The 23590-nt window shown below is 42.5% G+C and overlaps 1 protein-coding gene across 3 annotated transcripts in view; it reads left to right on the plus strand.

The window, feature by feature from the left end:
* edc4 (enhancer of mRNA decapping 4) overlaps positions 1–23590 on the plus strand; it is a 172226-nt gene that overhangs the window by 54586 nt on the left and 94050 nt on the right. For all 3 annotated transcript variants that reach the window (XM_072518359.1, XM_072518357.1, XM_072518358.1), the window contains exons 14-17: positions 837–928; positions 2291–2487; positions 5838–5926; positions 18798–18951. In XM_072518359.1, coding sequence (XP_072374460.1) covers positions 837–928; positions 2291–2487; positions 5838–5926; positions 18798–18951 — 532 coding nt within the window. The remainder of the gene's footprint in view (positions 1–836; positions 929–2290; positions 2488–5837; positions 5927–18797; positions 18952–23590) is intronic.

Raw genomic sequence — 23590 nt, forward strand, 5'->3', positions numbered from 1 at the left:
GCAGATGCAACCTCATTCTGGTTGTTAGGAAAATGTCAGAAGTAGATTTCGAGAACATGTATTTTGTCCTCCCTAATCTTGAATTGCTAGTGCTGTGCCATTTAAACATTTTATTCTTCAAAACCAGTTTTAATATCAAAAATATTGCTGGTAATTGCCTTTTGATAGTCACTTTACATAATGGGGCATGCTTGGATAGGTCGTCTTAGAGGGACTGGTTTAGCACATGGCTAAAGAGCTGGCTTTTAAAGCAGACCAAGGCAGGCCAGCAGCAAGGTTCAATTCCCGTACCAGACTCCCCAAACAGGCGCCGGAATGTGGTGACTAGGGTCTTTTCACAGTAACTTCATCTGAAGCCTACTTGTGACAATAAGCAATTTTCATTAAGGTATTCTGAGGCAATACAGTTACTTCCCTCTATCAGCCCTGGACCACGTGCACTCTCAAACTGGATTATCAGGCATAACTGACGGTTACCATTTTTTGACACCTGAAGCTGTTTAGAAATTTGCATTACATAAAGCTGGTGTATTTTTTACTGCTTTGCTTTAGACTTGTTAACAGCTTGAGTATTCATTATTCGGGCTATTTTGAGTTTTTCCTCTATTATTTCAAAGCCTTAAGCAGAATATTTCACATTGCTACAGAGGAATTGTTTATTTAATTTCATTTAGATGTATTTTCCTGCTGCTGTTGTGGGCTATGAAGTGTGGCCTGAGGACCACTTTAAACATTGGTTCATTTGCAGAATCTTTTGGAGTTATTGGGTGCAGGCGGCGGGTTAAAATTGCTTCTGTTATCTTCAAAGTGTGTTCTGAACATTTTTCCTGTTTCAGAACACTTCAGGATGTGCAGATTTACTTCCAACCACATCGGAATGCAGAAGAACCTGTGTTAATGTCGTCAGCTGTCTCCCATGAAGATTTCAGTAAGTTGTACGCTTAACTCTGTCACTTAACGTGACATTAGGGTGCTATACAAAAACTGTTTTCTCTACTTGTTTTTAGTTTCTGTCATTATTTTGCTCTTTTCCCTTTTTAAAATGTAATCTTTAAGAATTTTCAATGTATGACATGAAGTATCGCATTAATCTTTCAAACAAATCTGTTACTTGTTACTGCAAAATCAAGTAAGTGTTAAAAGTAACTTAAGTTCAGGTCAAGGTCAAGGCAACTCCAAATATTAAAGTTCACTGTGGCTGCAGAAAAATACTTTTCACTACTTCGGTACATGTGACAATAAAAATCAATCAATCAAATATAATCTAACTGGCCACTTTTCACGAAAATGACTGTTACATTGTTCTGTTTAAAGCATTTCAATTTATCCTGTAAATTCTATGATTCTCAATTTCAGAGCTGCCTATTTTTCCAATGCATTTTTTTTTGAGTTGTTGGAAAATAGCGCAAATGTTTGATGTAAGAAGTAATGTCCTCTAAGATTCTTCTTACAATAAACCTCTGACCAAACATTTGGTCACCTGTCCTGATATCACCCAATTTTGTTTGGTAAAGCTTCTGTGCAGCGTCAGTTGATTGCTTTTACAGGGTAACATGGTGGCACAGTGGTAAGCACTGCTGCTTCATGGCGCCAAGGACCCGGGTTCGATCCCAGCTCCAGGTCACGGTCTGTGTGGAGTTTACACATTCTCCCCGTGTCTGCATGGGTCTCACCCCACAACCCAAAAAGATGTGCAGGGTAGGTGGATTGGCCACACTAAATTGCCCCTTAATTGGAAAAAAAAGTATGGATACTCTAAATTTTTTTTTTTTTTTTAAAGTGATTGCTTTTACGATGTTCAAAGCACCAAATATGCACAAGTTGTTGTGTTAATTGTGCAATAACAAGGGCTGTTTATTATCTATTAAATTGATTTTTAGTGAGCAAGAAGTTAAATCCTGAGGAATTTGTAAGGTACTATACATGTTTCTCTTGTGACTCAATATTATTTAAATTTTGTAGAATTGCCATCTGACACTTTTACATTGAAGTAAAATAGCCAATTTTCATAATCGTGTGTTGTATGCTAAAATATCTATTTGTTTTGTAACCTTACAGTTCTCTGCTGCAGTCTGATATCTTGTATATCGTATTTAAAAATAAGTGATCATAACAATGCTCAAACTTGGCATATGGGTGATAATATATTTGGCTTGGAGAGGCTTGTCTGTATAAAGTTTCACTCGCCACCCATGGCAAAATATGATTCTTTGGTTGAGGACCTCACATTGAGTCCAATTCAAAACCTAATGGAATGATTAAAGCATTGTGCTTGTTTTTACTTTTGTAGCATTCACAGATCATCTAACGGATGTGAACATTGAAGGACCAACATCTGATAAAGGTTCTGGCAGAGGTTCACAACATGATCTGCGGCGTATAGTGGACCTTCCAGTTCCTACAGACTTTCTTTCTGTCTCCAATGATGTGAAACCAAAGTTAATGACTCCAGATGCTTTCATGACTCCTAGTACTTCACTTCAACAGGTGACTGTCATTAATGTTTTTATCGGCAGATGGATTCCAAAAATGTTTATTTTCTGGTGAATTTTTGCTTACCTTTGCTACCCTTTTCATCCTTCTCCACTTTGTCATTGTCAGGCATGGTTAGATGCAGGTTGAAGGTCGTAAACCACTATTTTAGAATGCCACTTCAGGAGAGAGCTCATTGAACCTTGAGCCCAAACGCCAGAAGAGCATGTGCGTTATTGTCCTAATATAGAACATCGAACAGTACAGCACAGTACAGGTCCTTCGGCCCACAATGTTGTGCTGACCACTTATCCTAATCTAAGATCAACCTAACCTACACCCTTTCAATTTACTGCTGTCCATGTGCCTGTCCAAGAGTTGCTTAAATATCCTTCATGACTCTGACTCCACTACCTCTGCTGGCAGTGCATTCCATCACTCTGTGTAAAGAGCCGGCTTTTGACATCTCCCCCATATCTTCCTCCAATCACCTTTAAAATTATGTCCCCTTGTGACAGCCATTTCCGCCCCGGGGAAAAGTCTCTGGCTATCCACTCTATCCATGTCTCTCGTTACCTTGTACACCTCTATAAAGTCACCTCTCTTCCTTCTTCGCTCCAGTGAGAAAAGCCCTGGCTCCCTCAACCTTTCTTCATAAGACATGCCCTCCAGTCCAAGCAGCATCCTGGTAAATCTCCTCTGCACCCTCTCTAAAGTATCCACATCCTTCCTATAATGAGGCAACCAGAACTGGACACAGTATTCCAAGTGTGGTCTAACCAGGGGTTTATAACTCTGCAGTAAAACTTTGCGGTTCTTAAACTCAATCCCCCTGTTAATGAAAGCCAACACACCAAATGCTTTCTTAACAACCCTATCAACCTGGGTGGCAACTTTGAGGGACCTATGTACGTGGACCCCAAGACCCCTCTACTCCTCCACACTTCAAAGAATCCTGCCTTTAACCCTGTATTCAGCATTGAAATTTGACTTTCCAAAATGAATCACTTCACATTTATCGAGGTTGAACTCCATCTGCCACATCTCAACCCAGCACTGCATCCTGCCAATGTCCTATTGTAACCTGCAACAGCCCTCAACACTACCTACAACTCCACCAACCGTCGTGTCACTGGCAAACATACTAACCCACACTTCCACTTGCTCATCTAAGTCATTTATAAAAACCACAAAGAGCAGAGGTCCCAGAACAGATCCTTACGGGACACAACTGGTCACCGGCCTGTTGGCGGAATACTTTCCATCCACTACCACTCGCTGTCTTTCGACCAGCCAATTCTGTATCCAAACAGCCAAATTTCCCTGTGTCCCATGCCCCTTAATTTTCTGAATGAGCCTACCATGGGGAACCTTATCAAATACAATCCACATACACCACATCCACTGCCCAACCTTCATCAATGTGTCTCGTCACATCTTCAAATAATTCAATGAGGCTTGTGAAGCATGACCTGCCGCTCAAAAGGCCATGCTGACTATATTTAATCAAACTGTGTTTTTCTAAATAATCATAAATCCTATCTCTCTGGATCCTTTCCAGTATTTTGCTCACCACAGACGTAAGACTGACTGGTCTGTAATTCCCAGGGATTTTCCCTATTCCCCTTGAACAGGGGAACAACATTCGCCTCCCTCCAATCATCCGGTACTACTCCAGTGGATAGTGAGAACGCAAAGATCATCACCAACGGCGCAGCAATCTCCTCCCTCGTTTCCCGTAGTAACCTTGGTATATCCCATCTGGCCCAGGGGACTTATCTATCTTGATGCTTTTCAAAATTTCCAGCACAACCTTCTTAATGTCAGCCTGTTCGAGCCTATTAACCTGGTTCACGCTGTTCTCACGAGCAACAAGTCCCTCTCTCTAGTGAATACTGAAGCAAAATATTCAGTTAGGGCCTCCCCTACCACCTCAGACTCTGGGCACAAGTTCCCTCCACTGTCCCTGATCGGCCCTACTCTCACTCTGATCATTCTCTTATTTCTCACATAAGTGTAGAACGCCTTGGGGTTTTCCCTAATCCTTCTCACCAGGGCTTTTTCATGCCTCTTCTGGCTCTCCTAAGTCCATTTATGAGTTCCTTTCTGGTTACCTTGTAACCCTCTAGAGCCGATCCTCGCTCCTCGACCTTACGTAAGCTTCCTTCTTCCTCTTGACTATAGAAGCTCCACTTCTCGTCATCCAAGACTCTTTCACCGTGCCATTCCTTCCTTGTCTCAGTGGGACAAAACTATCCAGCACTCTCAGCAAGTGCTCCTTAAACAACCCCCATATTACTGTTGTGCATTTCCCTGAGAACATCTGTTCCCAGTTTATGCTCCTCAGCTCCTGTCTAATAGCAGTATAATTTTCAGTCAATATTAGGGAAGTTGAAGTCACCAATGACAACAACTCTGTTACTTCTGCACCGTTCCAAGATCTGCCACCCAATCCGTTCCTCTATCTCTCTGCTGCTATTGGGGGGTCTATAAAAAAACTCCCAATAAAGTGACTGCTCCTTTCTTGTTTCTGATCCATCCATACTGACTCAGTAGACAAACCCTCCTCGACTACCTCCTTTTCTGCAGCTGTGATGCACTCCCTAATTAACAGTGCCACTTCCCCTCCTTTTATCTCCCTCCCCATTCTTCTTAAAACATCTAAACCCCGGAACATCTAACAACCATTCCTGCCCCTGTGAAATCCATGTCTCTGTCATGGCCACAACATTGTAGTTCCAAGTACTGATCCATGCTCTAAGTTCATCTCCCTTATTCCTGACACTCGTTGCATTGAAACAGACACACTTTAACCCATCCCACTGAGTGCAGCTTTGCCCTATCAACTGTCTGAAGGTATCAATTCTTGCAACAATATTCTAAATAGCTTTACTGAATAAGACTCCAGAATTTAGAAATTGTGGCCCTGCATTCATGAGAATGTGGGTTGGGATTATAAAAAACCTTTACGTTAGATCTTTGCTGCCACCAGACTGGCTCCCAGAGTGGAAGAATGAAGTGATAGTCCAGTATCCCAATTGCTGAGGAAGCTACTACAGATAGTCTTTCAGTTAGAACCCATTGTGCTGAAACATTTTACATTTAAAATACATCTTTTGATGTGTGCCACTATCAGTCAGGCCTTCTAGTCTGCTTATAATTACGCCTTTGATTTTTGTCCTCCTGCAGCATACTAAATAGCTTATGTTCTGATGTGTTGAGTGTCAAGTATTTACCAAAACAGCTGAGAGGTAGACCAGCTAGTTACAAAAGGTTTTAATTTACTGCAGTCACTATGTTTTAGCTGACTGTACTTGTCCGCTACGCTTGTTGTGCTGGTATAACTTGTGTTTTGTTGTGGACAGATCTCTGTGTCACCGGGGAGCAGTGTAAGCACTTTGACTGCAGTGACCGGTTTGAGTAACAGCTCTGCTAATGAAACTGGAACCTCAAGGTAGGCTATTGTATTACTTAAAAGTATAATTGCCCACTTCAAAGATGAATTGAGTATCTGTAATTCTGCTTAATTTCGACGATGTTAATTCTCGATCGAGGAGGATTGAACTTGTCTCTATCTGTCTCATTTGCCTACCTCCCGCCCTGGCGCACACGTTCCTCCTCTTAATTTCTTGATCTCCCTGCGAATATAGGGGCTGGTTTAGCACAGTGGGCTAAACAGCTGGCTTGTATTTCAGAACAAGGCCGGCAGCGTGGGTTCAATTCCCATACTGGCCTCCCCGAACAGGCGCCGGAATGCCATGACTAGGGGCTTTTCACAGTAACTTCATTGAAGCTATTGTGACAATAAGCAATTATGATTATTATTATTATATCACATTGGATGAAAATAAATTTGCTCTGTATCGTGTCAAATGGATGAAGTTTCATTCCAAGTTTCCATATGCTCGTGTCTGCTCCATCACGCAGTAAGACATGGTTGATCTTTCCACCTCACTTGTACGTTTCAGACTAATTGCCATATTCCTGGATTCCCAGGGCCCAGAAATCTATTTCAGCCTGATCGCCTACAATCTCCTGAGGTAGAGAATTCTGAATATTCACAACCTTTTGAGGAACAAAATTGTTTCTCCTCTTAGTTTTAAATAATTGCTCCAGTATCCTGAGACTATGCCCTGAGTTCTAAACTTTTCAAATCAGTGGGGAAAAAACTCTGCATCTGCCCTGTCCAGCCCACTCAGAATCTTTCATGTTTCCATGGGAGCACCTCTCGTTTTTCCAAACTTCAAAGGAAAGCTCATTCTCTCATCTTGGGACTACTCACTCACCCCTAGAATCAATCATTTTTTTTAAACTTTAGAGTACCCAATTCTTTTTTAATTCCAATTAAGGGGCAATTTAGCGTGTCCTATCCACCTAACCCTGCACATCTTTGGGTTGTGGGGTGAGATGAATGCAAACTCCACAGTCACCCGGGACCGGATCGAACCCGGGCCCTCAGCGCTGTGAGGCAGCAGTGCTACCACTGCGCCACTGTGCTGTCCACCCCTAGAGTCAATCTGAAGGAATCTTTGCTGATCCACCTTTTAAGGTGAACTTATCGTTCTTTGATAAGGAGACAAAATCTGTGCACAATAATCATACAATTTACAGTGCTGAAGGAGGCCATTCGGCCCATCGAGTCTGCACCGGCTCTTGGAAAGAGCACCCTACCCAAGCCCACACCTCCACCCTATCCCCATAACCCAGTAACCCCACCCAACACAAAGGCAATTTTGGACACTAAGGGCAATTTAGCTTGGCCAATGCACCTGACCTGCACATTTTTGGACTGTGGGAGGAAACCGGAGCACCCGGAGGAAACCCACACACACACCGGGAGAACGTGCAGACTCCGCACGGTCAGTGACCCAAGCCGGGAATTGAACCTGGGACCCTGAAGCTGTGAAGCAATTCTGCTAACCACTATGCTACTGTGCTGACCAATACTCCAGGTATGCAATTGTTGCAAGACTTCCTTACTCTTTTACTTTAATCCCCTTACAATAAAGGCCAACATGCCATTTGCCTTCCTAATTGTTGGCTATACTTGCATGTGAACTTCCAAAGTTTCTTGTATGCAGGCACCCAAATCTCTCTGAACACCAATATTTAAATGTTTTTTACCTATTAAAAAGATTGTGGTTTTCTATTCCCCTATCAAAGTGAATGACCTCACATTTCCTGACATTAAACGCTATCTGCCACACCGTACCTATTCGTGTAACCATTTAAAAAATAAATTTAGTGTACCCAATTCATTTTTTTCCAATTAAAGGGGCAATTTAGCGTGTTCAATCCACCTACCTTGCACATCTTTGGGATGTGGGAATGAAACCCACGCAAACACGGGGAGAATGTGCAAACTCTGCACGGACAGTGACCCAGAGCTGGGATTGAACCTGGGACCTTGGCGCCGTGAGGCAACAGGGCTAGCCCACCGTGCTGCCCAACCTACTTCTGTAACCTGTCTACATATCTTTATAGACTGTGTCCTCCTCATCGCTTAGTTTCCCATCTAGCTTTGTGTTGTCAGCAAGCTGGGTAGTTACAGTCTGTCCCTTCATCTAAGTCACTGATGCAGATTGTAAATAGCATAGGATCTAGCAGTACCCCATTAGTTTCAGCCTGACAATTTGAAATGCCCACTTACCTCTACTCTGATTTCTGTCCAATCCTCTCTACATGCTAATGTATTACCCCCAACCCTTGATCCCTTATTTTGTGCCAGAATCTTTTATGCAGTACATTTTTGAATGCCTCTTTGGACTCCATATACACTACTGTATATCCATTGCTTCTCCTTTACCCTGTTAGTTGCATTCTCAAAAAACTTTAAATTTGTCTGACATAATGACCCTTTCATAAAACCATGATTTCTAAGTGCCTTGCTAACACAATAATAGATGGTGGGAATGGACATACTCAAGGATAATGCTGGAGAGGGTCTGGAATGTTAGCTGATGAGTATGGCTGTGAAAGTGTAACCATGTCAGACTTTGGGTAACTGGTCGGACAGCATATTATACCTGGCTTTCAAATGTTGGTGGAAGTGATTTTCAAGATAAACTGGTTTGAGATTGCCTTAGTCTAATCTGCATATGATGCGTGGGTTGTTGGCAATCAACCCATCCTGTTTGCTTATTACTGTCCTTCATAATAAGACCATAAGACATAGGAATCAAATTAGGCCATTCAGCCCATCCAAGTCTGCTCTGACATTCAATCATGGCTGATATGTTTCTCTTCCCATTCTCCTGCCTTCTCCCCAGAACCCTTGATTCCCATATTAACCAATGATTACAACTGGATGTTAGCTTGTTAGGCTGGGGTAAATAGTTTTCAGAATTATGAATAGGATTGATGAAATTGATCCTGATCATTTCAGACTGATGGGTTCAAAAATTAGATGCATAATTTTATACATATATTTTTATTAGTGTTTTTCATTTTGACAAATAACGCAACAAATCCTCAAAACTGGAGCAGTACAGCATAAATGCTTGTGCATACATGAATACAGAAAAAGACAGGCGAACTCCAACACAGTTGGCTCAGTTTAATCATTAACCTTGGTGCCTCTGATTATACAGTTAAAAACCGGATAAGCTTGAGGATGAGGTAGAAGAGGATAAGGCCACGTAAACATAATATAATGCACCCATCCCGTGTAGCAAATTCAAGATGGTACTACATAACTTACAGAAAACCTTTAGGAGCAAGTCAGACATGGCGGAACCTAGAAATTTAAGATAGGGGTCCCATACTTTTTGGAATGCATGTGATTTAAAAGAAGCATGCAAGTTAGGAAGTCCACAAGGAAACATTCCATGATTTTATGCCAATTCTGAAATGCAGAGTTATCGCTGATCCAGAAGCAAAGGATGTTCTTCTGTGCCACAAAATGTTAGGATATTGTACAGCCTTTTTTCATTAGGGTCAATAATTCTCCTATCTGGGAGCACCAGAATTAGGAATAAAGGATCAAATTCTACGGCTGTGCTGTATATCTCCTAAAGGTCTTTAAATACACCAGACCAGTAGGATTTAATTCTGACACAGGACCACAGTGTATGTAGTCTCCCTCAACTACCTTACTCTTTTGGCTCAACGAGGCTATAGCAGGATCAAACCTGTGTCCCAAGATTGGTATGATATTCTGACGGTGTAATCTTTTGTGCTGAGCCTCCTTTGTTCTATTACAGACTGAAATTGTATCGGCATTTTTCCATTTATTACTCCAGGTCTCCTCGTCAATACTGACTGCAAAGTATTTTCCCTAAGACCACAGCATTATACTCACAGGAACAAAGCGTCATAAAATTTGCTGATTAATTGCATAGATTCCGCAGGGATTGATATTTTTTCCACTTGGGAGACTTGAGCGTCAAGGTGCTTAGTTGTCTTAATTTAGGATGAAGTCTCTAAGTTTCAGATATTTAAAAAAAAGGAGTATCTCGGGATATCAAATTGTTGGCATAGCTGCTCAAGGAAGCACCATTGAACATGTTACCCAGCCTACAAATACCTCTATCTCTTCAGATAGCGAATGCATCCTCTTCTGATATCGAATGCATGGTCCATAAGACCTGGTGGGAAATCTAAGTTGCCCTGAATGGGAGAAAGACAGAGAGGGCATGTTAATTTTGATCTCCCTTCCAGCTGCTGAGAATCATCCTTCATGCTCATGTGTTGATAATTGTAGGGTTTTTGCGCTTGGCAGAACCAACCTTAAAATCCTTCTTTAAAAAAGAAAGGGGGCAGCACGGGGGCAGCAGTGGCTAGCACTGCTGCCATACGCCGCCGAGAACCCGGGTTCGATCCCGGCCCCAGGTCACTGTCCGTGTGGAGTTTGCATATTCTCCCCCTGTCTGCGTGGGTCTCGCCTCTACTACCCAAAAAGATGTACAAGGTAGGTGAATTGGCCATGCTAAATTTATTTATTTATCTTTTTTAAATTTAGAGTACCCAATTAATTTTTTCCAATTAAGGGGCAATTTAGCATGGCCAAGTGCAGCACAGTGGTTAGTGCTGCTGCCTCACGGCGCTCAGGTCCCAGGTTCAATCCCGGTTCTGGGTCACTGTCCGTGTAGAGTTTGCACATTCTCCCCGTGTTTGCGTGGATTTAGCCCCCACAACCCAAGGATGTGCAGGGTAGGTGAATTGACCACGCTAAATTGCCCCTTAATTGGAAAAAAAGAATTGGGTAATCTAAATTTATAATAAATAAATAAAATCCTTGTAAAACAATAGGACCTATAAGGAGACAGGCTGACCTTCAATGTCGAGCTAAATGGAGGAGGGGTCCTCTCTGACCCATTCTCTTATGAATCTAAGATGAGAGATTAATTGATACATTTTAATGTTCGTCACCCCAACCCCTCCACCACCAGATATTTTTAAAAATTGAGTAAGGAAGCATTTTAAAATCAATAATAGACACTTAATTGCAGTTGAAACTAATCATACCTGTACATATTTCTGCATCAGATGGGGATTTTAGTTTTAATGATGAGGCAGTAACTTGGGATTGTGATTAACAAAAAAAGGGTAGAAATATTGGCCCAAATTTTTCCTTTTCCAGGTTATTTTGCCCAGTGACCAACTTTTTCATGAATTTGAAATACATGTCTGACCCAATTGGATACATAAGCTTAAAGTATTTGATATGATATTGTCGACACTGCTCTTAAGTGCCACTTAGCAAAAAAACTGCTCACTAATGCTCCTGCAGGGCCACTCGATTCCTGATCTCATTACAGCCTTGGTCCAAACGTGGACACGAGCTGAATTTCAGAGGTTTGGTGAGGGTGAATGCGCTTAACATCAAGTCATCATTTGATCGAGTGCATCCTCAAAGAACAAAATTGGAGTGGGAGTGAAAACTTTCCACTGGTTGGATTCATACCTCCCAAAGGAAGATGGTTATGATTATTCTAGGCTAATCATCCTGGGACATCACTGCAGGAATTCCTCAGGATCGTGTCAAAGATCAACCATCTCCATCTGCTTCATCAATGCTGAGATAGATGGATGTTTAATCAGTGAGGGAATCTGGGAGTATGGGGATAAACTGGGAAGGCACAGGTGAGGATTGTGTTGAATCAGCTGTGGAGCGGACTCCATGGGCCGAGTGGCTTACTTCTGCTTCTTGCATCTTATGGACTTTCCCCCATCATAAGGTCAGAAATGGGGATATTTGCTAATGATTGCAGTGTTCAGTAACACTTACAAGACCTCAGAGACTGAAGCAGTCCATGCCTCCATGCTGCAAGACCGGGAACAACTTTGAGTTTTGGGCTGAAATGTGGCAAGCAAAACTTTTGCAACATGTTCAGGCCATGCCATCTCTAACGAGAGAATCAAACTAACACCCCATGACATTCAATGACATTACCATCGCTGAATCCCCTATCATTATCAAACGGGAGTTTATCAATGACCAGAAACTTAATATGGATAAAAAATACGGTGACTAAAAGGACAGATCAAAGGCTGAGGATTTTCCTGTGACAAACAACTTCCCAAAGCCTGTCCACATGCCCATCCATCACCTTAAAACACTCAATCCAGCCACCAGTGGCAACAATATGTAACATCTGCAGGTTGCACTGCAGCAATTTTCCAAGGCAGTTTTGACAGCCTTTCAAACCCATGGAATTACCCAAGTGCAGCCGATGCATGGGAAAACCACACATTCCCTTCGATGTTACACACTATCCTCATCCTGACTTGGCAGTATACTGCCATTCCTTCACTGTTGCGAGATCAAAATCCTGAACCGTACTCCCCAACAGCACTTTGGATGTACCTACACCACATGGACTGCAGTGGTTCAAGATGGTGGCTCACCGCCACCTTCTCGAGGGAAATTAGGGATGGGCAATAAACGCTGGCTGGCCTTGCCAGTGACACTCACTCACACCCAAAGAATAATTTAAAACATTTTTTTATAAATTGAGAACACAAATTTTTGCCAATTAAGGGGCAATTTTTTTTTTTTCTTTTTAAATAAATTTAGAGTACCCAATTTTTTTTTTCCCAATTAAGGGGCAATTTAGTGTGGCCAATCCACCTACCCTTCACACCTTTGGGTTGTGGGGGCGAACCCCACGCAAACACTGGGAGAATATGCAAACTCTACACGGACAGTGACCCAGAGCCTGGATTGAACCTGGGACCTCGGCGCCGTGAGGCAGCAGGGCTAACCCACTGCGCCACCGTGCTGCCCTTAAGGGGCAATTTAGCATGGCCAATCCACCTACCCTTCACATCTGGGTTGTGGGGGCGAATCCCACGCAAACACTGGGAGAATGTGCAAACTCCACACGGACAGTGACCTAGAGCCGGGATGGTACTGGGACCTCGGCGCCGTGAGGCAACAGTGCTGACTGTAAACCGTGCTGCCCACACCCCAAGAATAATAATGAAACGGTTGTTTAAAACATATTAGAAAGGTGCATACTGTATGCTAAACTTCTGACCAGTAGATGGCAGAATCCTTTGAGATGAAGCAGTTTAAATTGTTCATAGAAATGAGGTTGCTCAAACCATTTTGCTACCTGTAGTGCTGCACATTTATTTGTCAATATCTAAATTACTGAATGTGACCATCGCATTTCATAAGATTGAAAATCTCTATTAGGTAGCGCCTCAACCTTTTCCAAGAACACCAGTCTGTTCAACCTTTTCTGATAGCTATACCCTCTCAGTTCTTATATTATCCTTGAATCTTATTTACACCTTCTCCAGTGCCTTGATATCCTTTATAGTATGAAGACCCTAAGTGTACAATAATCCAAGTGTGACTAAAGTTCAATACAAAATTAAGTCGATTCTCTGCTTTTCAACTCGGTCCCTCTAGAAGTGAACCCCAATGCTTAGGTTGCTTCAAAAAAAAAAAAAAAAAATTATGGCTCAATTAATTTATCAATATTTTAGTGGTTTGCGAATCTGTGTCCTGAATTCCTTTACTCTTTTACCCCATTTAGACTTGTATTATCCAAGCAGTACGTGGCCTCCTTTTTGTACCACAATGTCATACTTCACAGTTATCTATATTAAAATTAATTTAAGGATTACACACCCATTTTGCAAGCTTATTAATGTCATTTTGTACTTGTTTGACTTCCTCAATATTTACTATACCTCAATTTGTTGTCTGCAATCCATTTTCCAAGCCCAAATTGTTTATTTAAATTGTGAACGATGGTTCCAGTACCAATCTTGGTGGAATTCCACTTCCCACCATTGCCAATCTGGGTAGCTACCCTTAGGTGCTTACCACCTTCACCATTCTGCCGCGAGCTTGCAATCAGTTCTTCAACTTCCTTCTCCATTTACTCTCACTAATCATGCATGAATCCACTCTGTGGTACCTTTTTGAAGGGTTTTTGGAAATCCAAATGCCTTGCATCTAATCCAAATATATTACATCTATGATTGCAACAATAAAAAAGACACAATTCCGGAAGTTTTCTGTTTTTTTTTGGAGTAGTCAGATGCTAACAGTACTTTTAGATTTCCAGTGGCTCACGGCAGTCAATTATCATAACGTTAGAAAGAGAATTGAGAGAAGGAAGGGTTCAAATCTCCACCGAAAGTATTTGAAATTAAATTTGTAAGCTATCTCCCCAGAGAGAGTGATGGGAATCTCTCTGGCGAACTGGCTAACCGATAGAAGTCAGAGAGTGGTGGTGGATGGCAAATATTCAGCCTGGATCCCAGTTACCAGTGGCGTACCGCAGGGATCAGTTCTGGGTCCTCTGCTGTTTGTGATTTTCATTAATGACTTGGATGAGGGAGTTGAAGGGTGGGTCAGTAAATTTGCAGACGATACGAAGATTGGTGGAGTTGTGGATAGTAAGGAGGGCTGTTGTCGGCTGCAAAGAGACATAGATAGGATGCAGAGCTGGGCTGAGAAATGGCAGATGGAGTTTAACCCTGAAAAGTGTGAGGTTGTCCATTTTGGAAGGACAAATATGAATGCGGAATACAGGGTTAACGGTAGAGTTCTTGACAATGTGGAGGAGCAGAGAGATCTTGGGGTCTATGTTCATTCATCTTTGAAAGTTGCCACTCAAGTGGATAGAGCTGTGAAGAAGGCCTATGGTGTGCTCGCGTTCATTAACAGAGGGATTGAATTTAAGAGCTGTGAGGTGATGATGCAGCTGTACAAAACTTTGGTAAGGCCACATTTGGAGTACTGTGTACAGTTCTGGTCGCCTCATTTTAGGAAGGATGTGGAAGCTCTGGAAAAGGTGCAAAGAAGATTTACCAGGATGTTGCCTGGAATGGAGAGTAGGTCTTACGAGGAAAGGTTGAGGGTGCTAGGCCTTTTCTCATTAGAGCGGAGAAGGATGAGGGGCGACTTGATAGAGGTTTATAAGATGATCAGGGGAATAGATAGAGTAGACAGTCAGAGACTTTTTCCCAGGGTGGAACACACCATTACAAGGGCACATAAATTTAAGGTGAAAGGTGGAAGATATAGGAGGGATATCAGAGGTAGGTTCTTTACCCAGAGAGTAGTGGGGGCATGGAATGCACTGCCTGTGGAAGTAGTTGAGTCGGAAACATTAGGGACCTTCAAGCAGCTATTGGATAGGTACATGGATGACGGTAAAATGATGTAGTGTAGATTTATTTGTTCTTAAGGGCAGCACGGTAGCATTGTGGATAGCGCAATTGCTTCACAGCTCCATGGTCCCAGGTTCGATACCGGCTTGGGTCATTGTCTGTGCGGAGTCTGCACGTCCTCCCCGTGTCTGCGTGGGTTTCCTCCGGGTGCTCCGGTTTCCTCCCACAGTCCAAAGATGTGCGGGTTAGGTGAATTGGCCAATGATAAATTGCCCTTAATGTCCAAATTGCCCTTGGTGTTCGGTGGAGGTGTTGAGTTTGGGTGTGGTGCTCTTTCCAGGAGCCGGTGCAGACTCAAAGGGCCGAATGGCCTCCTTCTGCACTGTAAATTCAATGATAATCTATGATTAATCTAGGACAAAGGTTCGGCACAACATCGTGGGCCGAAGGGCCTGTTCTGTGCTGTATTTTCTATGTTCTCCCCAGAGAGAGTGATGGGAATCTCCCCAGAGAGAGTGATGGGAATCTCCCCAGAGAGAGTGATGGGAATCTTCCCAGAGAGAGTGATGGGAATCTCCCCAGAGAGAGTGATGGGAATCTCCCCAGAGAGAGTGCTGGAAATCTCCCCAGAAAGAGTGATGGAAGTGTTTATCGATTGCTTTCTGGAGATAAATGAAGTGTCTTGGCAACTACAGATTGATTGTATGGATCAATATCTACCCGTGCAAATTCCACTTGGATAAATCTCTTTGTAATATAGGTGCAGTAGTTATTTTTATCTTGGTTCTCATCTGTATAGAGGACAACCGTTTTACACTTGAGTGCATAAAAGTTCAGAAATTATTAAATTAAAAAATGTATCAAGACACAGGGAGAAAGTGCAAACTCCACACCGTCACACAAAGCTGGAATTGAACCTGGGTCCCTGGTGCTGTGAGGCAGCAATGCTAACCACTGTGCCGCCGTGCCTTTTTTGATCCTGTGGAAGATTTGGTCGAACGTTTCTGTGGTCCAGGTTTTGCAGTTGTAATGATGGTGAGACTATCAGCATTTGCCATCATTACTCAGTGAATAGTGCCACACATGCAGTTAAATGCAGAAATCGAGAACTTGCTGTCAGTGATTCCCCGCTACTCCACAGGGTGTGCTGTTGAATTCCTCGAAGATGGAAATCTTAGAAATCACTGACATGATCTTCCACTTTTGTTCATGTTGAGTCTTTTTCAATGAGGTATATTGAGTTTTTAGCACTAAACATTATACATCATAATTACTGTTGAACAACCCCTCTGACCCTGGAAACTATTAAATGTCAAATTTCACCCTCTGGCTTCTACAGATTTTCCTTTTTGAATACTTTAATATTTCAGCTTCTACCGTAATACCATGTGTATGTCCCAATCGTTCTTTCTCTCTGTAAAATCAAACCATTACGGACATTGGTACTTGTTATTTTCTGGTTTCCTGTCTGAAATTCTACAATGTGATTGACTCCTTGCTGACATCACTAGATTTGCAAGAGATTTGCTATTGCTGACATGCAATGAAATTAAAGTAGAAAGAGGTGAAATTACATGCCACAGAGCTAGCTCGACCTTTGTGGGCAGCTTTTTACAAAGCCAGCATTGGGCGCTATACCTTTATCGTTGACTTGGATTGGATTTGTTTCATTGTCACGTGTACCAAGGTGCAGTGAAAAGTATTGTTCTGCGTACAGTCCAGACAGATCATTTCATACATGAAAAAAACATAGGGCATACATAAATACACAATGTAAAAACATAGACACAGGCATCGGGTGAAGCATACAGGAATGCAGCACTACTCGGAGAAGATGTTTGAAGAAATAAGGACAGTTCATATGAGGGTCATTAGGAGTCTGGTAACAGCAGGGAAGCAGCTGTTTTTGAATCTGTTAGTGCATGTTCACAGACCTTTGTATCTCCTGCCCGATGGAAGAAGTTGGAAGAGTGAATACCCCGGGTGGGAGGGGCCTTTGATTATGCGGCCCGCTTACCCAAGGCAGTGGGAGGTGTAGACGGAGTCAATGGATGGGAGGCGGGTTTGCGTGATGGACTGGGTTGTGTTCACGACTCTCTGTAGTTTCTCACGGTCTTGAGCGAAGAAGTTGCCAAACCAGGCTGTGATGCAGCCAGATAGGATGCTTTCTGTGGTGCATCTGTAAAAATTGGTAAGAGTCAATGTGGACACGCTGAATTTCCTTAGTTTCCTGAGAAAGTATAGGCGCTGTTGTGCTTTCTTGGTCGTAGGGTTGACGTGGGTGGACCAGGACAGTTTGTTGGTGATGTGCACACCTAAGAATTAGAAACTGTCAACCATCTCCACCTCGGCCCCATTGATGCAGACAGGGGTGTGTATGATACTTTGCTTCCTTAAGTCAGTGACCAGGTCTTTAGTTTTGCTGACATTGAGGGATAGATTGGTTTTTTTTTAAAGTTCGTGTGTGTCCAAGTCGGGGATAGCCCCAAACACCTTTTGCGAATCCCAATTGGGACCGTATACACTTAACAGCGCCACTAACCTCCCCTCCAGCGCCCCTGTCACAATCACGTATCTACCCCCCTGATCTGCCACCACCTTCTCCATCTGGAAGCAAACTCTTTGCTGACCATCACCTCTACCCCTTGAGCCCTTCTGTCAAATCCAGAGTGAAACACCTGACTAACCCAACCCTTTTTAAGTCTCACCTGGTCCTTCACCCTCAAGTGAGTCTCCTGCAGCATTGCTACATCGGGTTTCAAACTTTTAAGATGCGCAAACACGCTTGACCGGACCTCCTAAACCCCTCACATTCCATGTGACTATCCTAACTGGGGGTCTCTCATCCCCCCCCCCCCTTCTTTTCCACCATCATCATACCACAGGGCCCTGCCCCATGAGCCAGACCCGCCCCTTTCCATTATTAACATCGAACCCCCCCCCCCCCCCCCCCCCCCCCCCGGTACTCTGACTGTTAAGTCTGGGCCGTTGAGTTATTTTGTGGGGAGGGGAATTAAGATTTCATGCTTTTACCTTGATTTATATTTAAAGAAGAAATTAATTACTCCGCTGTTCACTGGAGGCTTTAATTCTTGGAAATTTTTTATTAGAATGAAGCTTATGAAAAGATGGGAGGCATTGGTCCATTTTGAGTTCCGCAATTTGTTATCTCTTTTCCTGATGCTGATAATTTGGAGGTTGTAAGAACCGTAGACTCTTATTACTTACTTCAGCACAGGACTCTGATGAAAAGCCTTAGCAGTCCACACACAAATTGTTATTGTATAGGAAGTTTAATTTTCTTTTCAACATTTTTTTGTTATCTTATTAAAATCGTATCTCTAATATGCATATCTTACATGGAAGACCAAGAAAGTGGCTGAGGATTTTCAAAAAGATAGTAATTAGATTTCTTTCCACTTTTTTTATGGATACATTTTACTGACTTTTTGTTTTTGTATGTCCTTAAATGACAGCTTTGTCAAGTTTGATTCATACACATCCTGCATTAGTTTTCAATTATTGATGATTTGAGTATGAAACTCGAGAAAATCAGGCTGAAAATATGAAGGTTATTTCAGATATGAATGCCATGCTTGAGATCACAAGCAAATTTTTTGTAATTATGCACGTTTTAAAATTAGGAATGTGTGACAAAAATGATATTGAACATGCAAACAAGATTTCTGGAATATGCTTCGGCAGTTACATTGTCGCTCACCAGAATCTTTATGTATTTTGTTTTTTAGACCTGCTGAAGATCTGTGTCTCAGCCCAAAGATGACCTTGGAAAATGTTTCTCTCAGTAGTACCACGAACAGCACTGTCCAAGCTAGTCCGAGAAACAACTCTGTGCAGCTCATCCCAGGGCTCTCCGACCAACTACCCCCAAAACCTCTTCAGGTATGTCCATTACAAAAGGAGGTGTCTTTTTTTTTAAGTGTGTTCGTCATGTATTGAAGTGGACTAACTATATATGTACTGTGTCTATAAGAGTAGTTCAGAATCTACGAATCCTGCGAATATGTCACCTGACTCCCCAAAGTCTGTCCACCATCTACATGGCACAAGTCAGGAGTGCGATGGAATACTCTCCACTTGCCTGGATGGTGCAGTTCCAACAACATTCAAACTGAATGCATTCCAGGACAAAGCAACCTGCTTGATTCGTACCCCTTCCAGAAAAAGCATGCATTCCCTCTACCACTGACTAACAGTGGCAGCAGTGTGTACCATCTACAAGATGCACTGCAGAAACTCACCAAGGTTCCTTAGGCAGCAGCTTCCAAACCCAGAGCTGCTACCACCTAGAAGAAGGGCAGCAGATACCTGGGAGTTGCACCAACTGGAGGTTCCCCTTCAGGTCACTGACCATCCTGAGTTGGAAATGTATTGCTGTTCCTTCACTGTTGCTGAGTCAAAATCCTGGAACTCGACCCCCTAGCAGTACTGTGTGCGTACCTACACCTCCGGAACTGCAGCAGTTCAAGAAGGCAGCTCATCACCAACTTCGAAAGTACAATTAGGGATGCTCCAGCCAGCGAAGCCCACATTCCATTAATTAATTTAAAAAAAAATATTAAAACTTGCACTCTTGGGTATCGGAGAAAATGCGAAGCACAACTTGCAAACTGACATACTGGTACTAATATAAAGGTTAAAAGGGGAAGAGAGTATGTACCTGGAGTGGTTTGCTGCATAAAAATGTAAAGTATCATTGTATTTGCTCCATTTTTTTAATGCATGTTAGAAATAATAATCGTCGAAGTGTGTAGCTGAGTCACAGCAATTAGCTTGATGCCTGTACATTGTGCTGATAGAAATCAAGGATAAACACCCCTATTTAAAGCACTGAATATAGGGACATCGTAGGCGAATCGGCCCTTCGGGCTGCTCTGCCATTCAATTAGTTTAGTGTTTTTCAAACTTTTTTTCCCAGGACCCACTTTTTTGTCCTGCCGTGGACTCTCCTGATAAGCTCTCTCCAGCAGATTCAATTGTGAGATCCTGGCCTGTTTGTGCCTCGAGTCGTCTCTTCCTTATTACAAAATAATCCATCTTCAGTTCTTCGCACAGTCTTGCTGCCACTACAAAATAGAGGAATCTCTCCCACAGGATTTTGTGCCAAAGCATGGACGTACAGGGCACATGGCGCCACTGTATGTGCTGGACGTGTGACCTTCTCTTTGCCGCTGCCTCTGGCGGAATGACTCCATCATTCATATTCAGTAGGCTGGCCTTATTTTACTTTGAAACTTTATTTCCAATATCTGATCTTTCCAGGTTTATGACATTTTATGAAAATTAAAGCCATTTCAGTTGAACATGTAAATCCTTACATTTACACAAACTTTGTTTTAAGTATATTCCCATTTCTTTAGAAATTTAAACAAGTATAGAAAAAAGTACTATCTTGTTTTTACTTTACAAACTATGACTTTTGACGAGATGAAGTAACTTGCAAACACATACAATATTTCTTACTGGTTCAACTGCATTGCATTATCCAAATCTCCTGCTCCATTCTCCCCAAATGCACTTACTTCTTGATTTCCAGAGAGTGGGGGCATAAATGATGACTGTAGGTTTCCTCCAGTGTTACTATGCGTCAGCAGTATTGACTGGCCTAGTTTGATCAGCATTCCTCACCGACAAACTTGGCCTGGCTTCCCTTTCACCGTGCAGCCACAGACTGCTGACCACTTCCCGATCAGTACTTCATGTCGTGGGACTGCAAGTGGACGTTGGGCCGGCCGCTGAACAGCCTAACCACGGAGCCACACGTTGCATACAATCGAATGGTGATGGGGGATGTGCCGAGCAGCATGCAGAGGGAGAGCACCAGAGTGAAACCCCAAGCTGGGGTCACCACTATTAGCATTGTGCGCCCATATGGGTACCCTTCAGCCTCTGTCCCTGCCTCCTGGACACGCATGGTGACTCGTACACAGCCCAGCCTTGCACCGCCCCACCCCCTCAAATGCCGCAACCAATCGGTGACTGCCTGCGGCTGTCAATCTGAACAGCCAGTTGCGGCTATTGGGATCGTCTTCCTGCGGTCGGGAATGCCATAACCGAATAGAGAATTCCAAACATCCATTACTCGGTGAGTGAAGAAATTCCTCTAAATCTCAGTCCTATGTGCCTATCTCTTATTCTGAGACTGTGCCTCCTGCATCTATCTTGTTGAGCTCTGAGAATTTTGTATGCTTCAATGAGACCGTTCCTCATTCTTCTCAAGTCTAGAGAATATGAGCTCAGTCTCCTCAATCTCTCCTAATAGGACAATTCTGCCATCCTGGGGTCAGTCTCGTAAACCTTTGATGCACTACCCCAATGGCAAGTATTTCCTTCCTTAAGTAAAGAGAGATGGTATGCAATACTCCAGGTGTGGTCTCACCAAGGCTGTATACAGTTATTATAATAATAATCTTTATTATTGTCACAAGTAGGCTTACAATAACACTGCAATGAAGTTACTGTGAAAATTCTCTAGTCGCCACACTCCGGCACCTGTTTGGGTACACTGAGGGAGAATTCAGAATGTCCAATTCACCTAACAAGCACGTCTTTCGGGACTTGTGGGAGGAAACCGCAGCACTCTGACACTGGGAGAACGTGCACACTCCACACAAGACAGTTCGAACCGGGGTCCCTGGCGCTGTGAAGCAACAGTGCTAACAACTGTCCTACTGTGCCGCCCATTGCACTAAGAATTGTTTATTCCTGTACAAAAGTCTTCTTACAGTAAAGGCCAACATACTATTTGCATTCCTAATTGTTTGCTAACTGCATGTTAGCTTTCAGTTAGAAGTTAACTGTTGAGGAATGCAGTAATATTTTTGTTCATGACTGTTAGAATATTATAGCTTTTGTTAGAATTTAATGAAATAGTAGATTTGGTTTGTGTGTACTCCATAACATTACGTCTCTATTCCCCACCTCAGCAAATTTGCAACTGAACACCTCACCCTTGCCTCCTGACTTGACTATGAACTTGACAATGATCAAGTGGCCGACCTGCGATCCCCCACCGTCCATAAACCTCCTATCATCTAGAACTCTGCCCCATATTGTCCTACTCGTGTGCTTGTTGACCTACACTGGCTGCCAGTTCCACAACATGTTCAGTTTTATCCTCGTGTTGAAATCACCTTTTCAGCCTCACCATCCTTATTTCTGTAACCACAAAGTCCCGAGGGAATTTTATTTTCCTTTAACTCTGGCTCAACTGCTCACTCTGCCCCATTCTTGGTCATCCTACCGTCAGCCATCTAAACTGTAAGCACAGGAATTTCCTGTCTAAATCTCTACTCTTAATTTTCCCCTCTCCTTTAAAACTGTTCTTCAAACCTCCTCCTTGACACAACTTTCACTCACCCCTTCTAAAATCTTCTGTTACCTTGCTATTATTTTTTTGCTCTGAGGTGCACTGATGCATTTAAATAGAGTCTTTAACATGAAAAAATGTAAGTTGCGATGTTACATTCTCCTCCATGGTAATCTCTGAATATTTAGCACTGGTTTTCCTGAATGCTGGCAGGGGTTTATCTGGAACAATTCCTAGTCTATTTCATCCTGTAAACGAAAGAAGGAGGAAGGATTTGCATTTATATAAGTTGCATTTGTAATGATGACAAAACTGCCATCATTACTACATAAGATTGACAGTAACTTACTGGTGTCTCCATTTGCAGAGTTAAACGTGGAAATCTAGAAGTTGCTGTCAGTAATAACATGCTCATCCATAGTGGATGCCCCCTTGCAGCCTCTGCCGTCGATTTTATACAAACTTCAACTTATGCACTTTTCTTGCTGTAAAAATGATTGAAAAAGTTAAGCCTTGTTGAATGAGGTGGAATTGAGTTTTTAAAAGTGTACTAAGTCATAATTACTGATGAAAAGCCTATCTAGTCCTGAAAATAAATTTCCTCCACTGCATAATTCCAAAAAATTTTAAATTTGTTTTGTGAGTTTAATATTTCAACTTCTATATTAATTCTCTACGTCCTAGTCATTATTTTATTCTCTGTAAAATTATTAGAAAATAAAGGGTAATCGGTGCTTATTACTTTCTGCTTTGCTGTTGTTGAGAATTCTTCAATCTGGCTGCTCAGACTGCTTGATAACTTCACTATTGCTGGATCCTAGAGATCCACAATAGAAGGCACCAGCATTTGATGATGTAATGGAGATATTGATGCCCCAGAGCCTGCTAAATCTTTGTGAGCAGCTTTTTTCAAACTCAGCAACAAGTGCCATTCACTGCTGCCCACAAGTCCAGGGCTTGCATCTAAAGTGGCTTGGCGCTTCATGTGCAATGAAATATGTAGGAAAAAGTGAACAGCCATTTTATGCACGAGCAGCATTGAGCTGGATCTTTTTGGTGCCATTTGTTAAATGACAAATGTTGGCCAAGATTTTGAAAAATATCTTTGATTGTTGACTATGCCATGTTATCATCTGAATTGGCAGATGATACCTCATCTTAATATATTATCTGAAGGATGACACTTCTGACAATGCAGCACTTCCTTGCTTA

This window comes from Scyliorhinus torazame, chromosome 10, assembly GCF_047496885.1.
Source record: "Scyliorhinus torazame isolate Kashiwa2021f chromosome 10, sScyTor2.1, whole genome shotgun sequence".
NCBI lineage: Eukaryota > Metazoa > Chordata > Chondrichthyes > Carcharhiniformes > Scyliorhinidae > Scyliorhinus > Scyliorhinus torazame.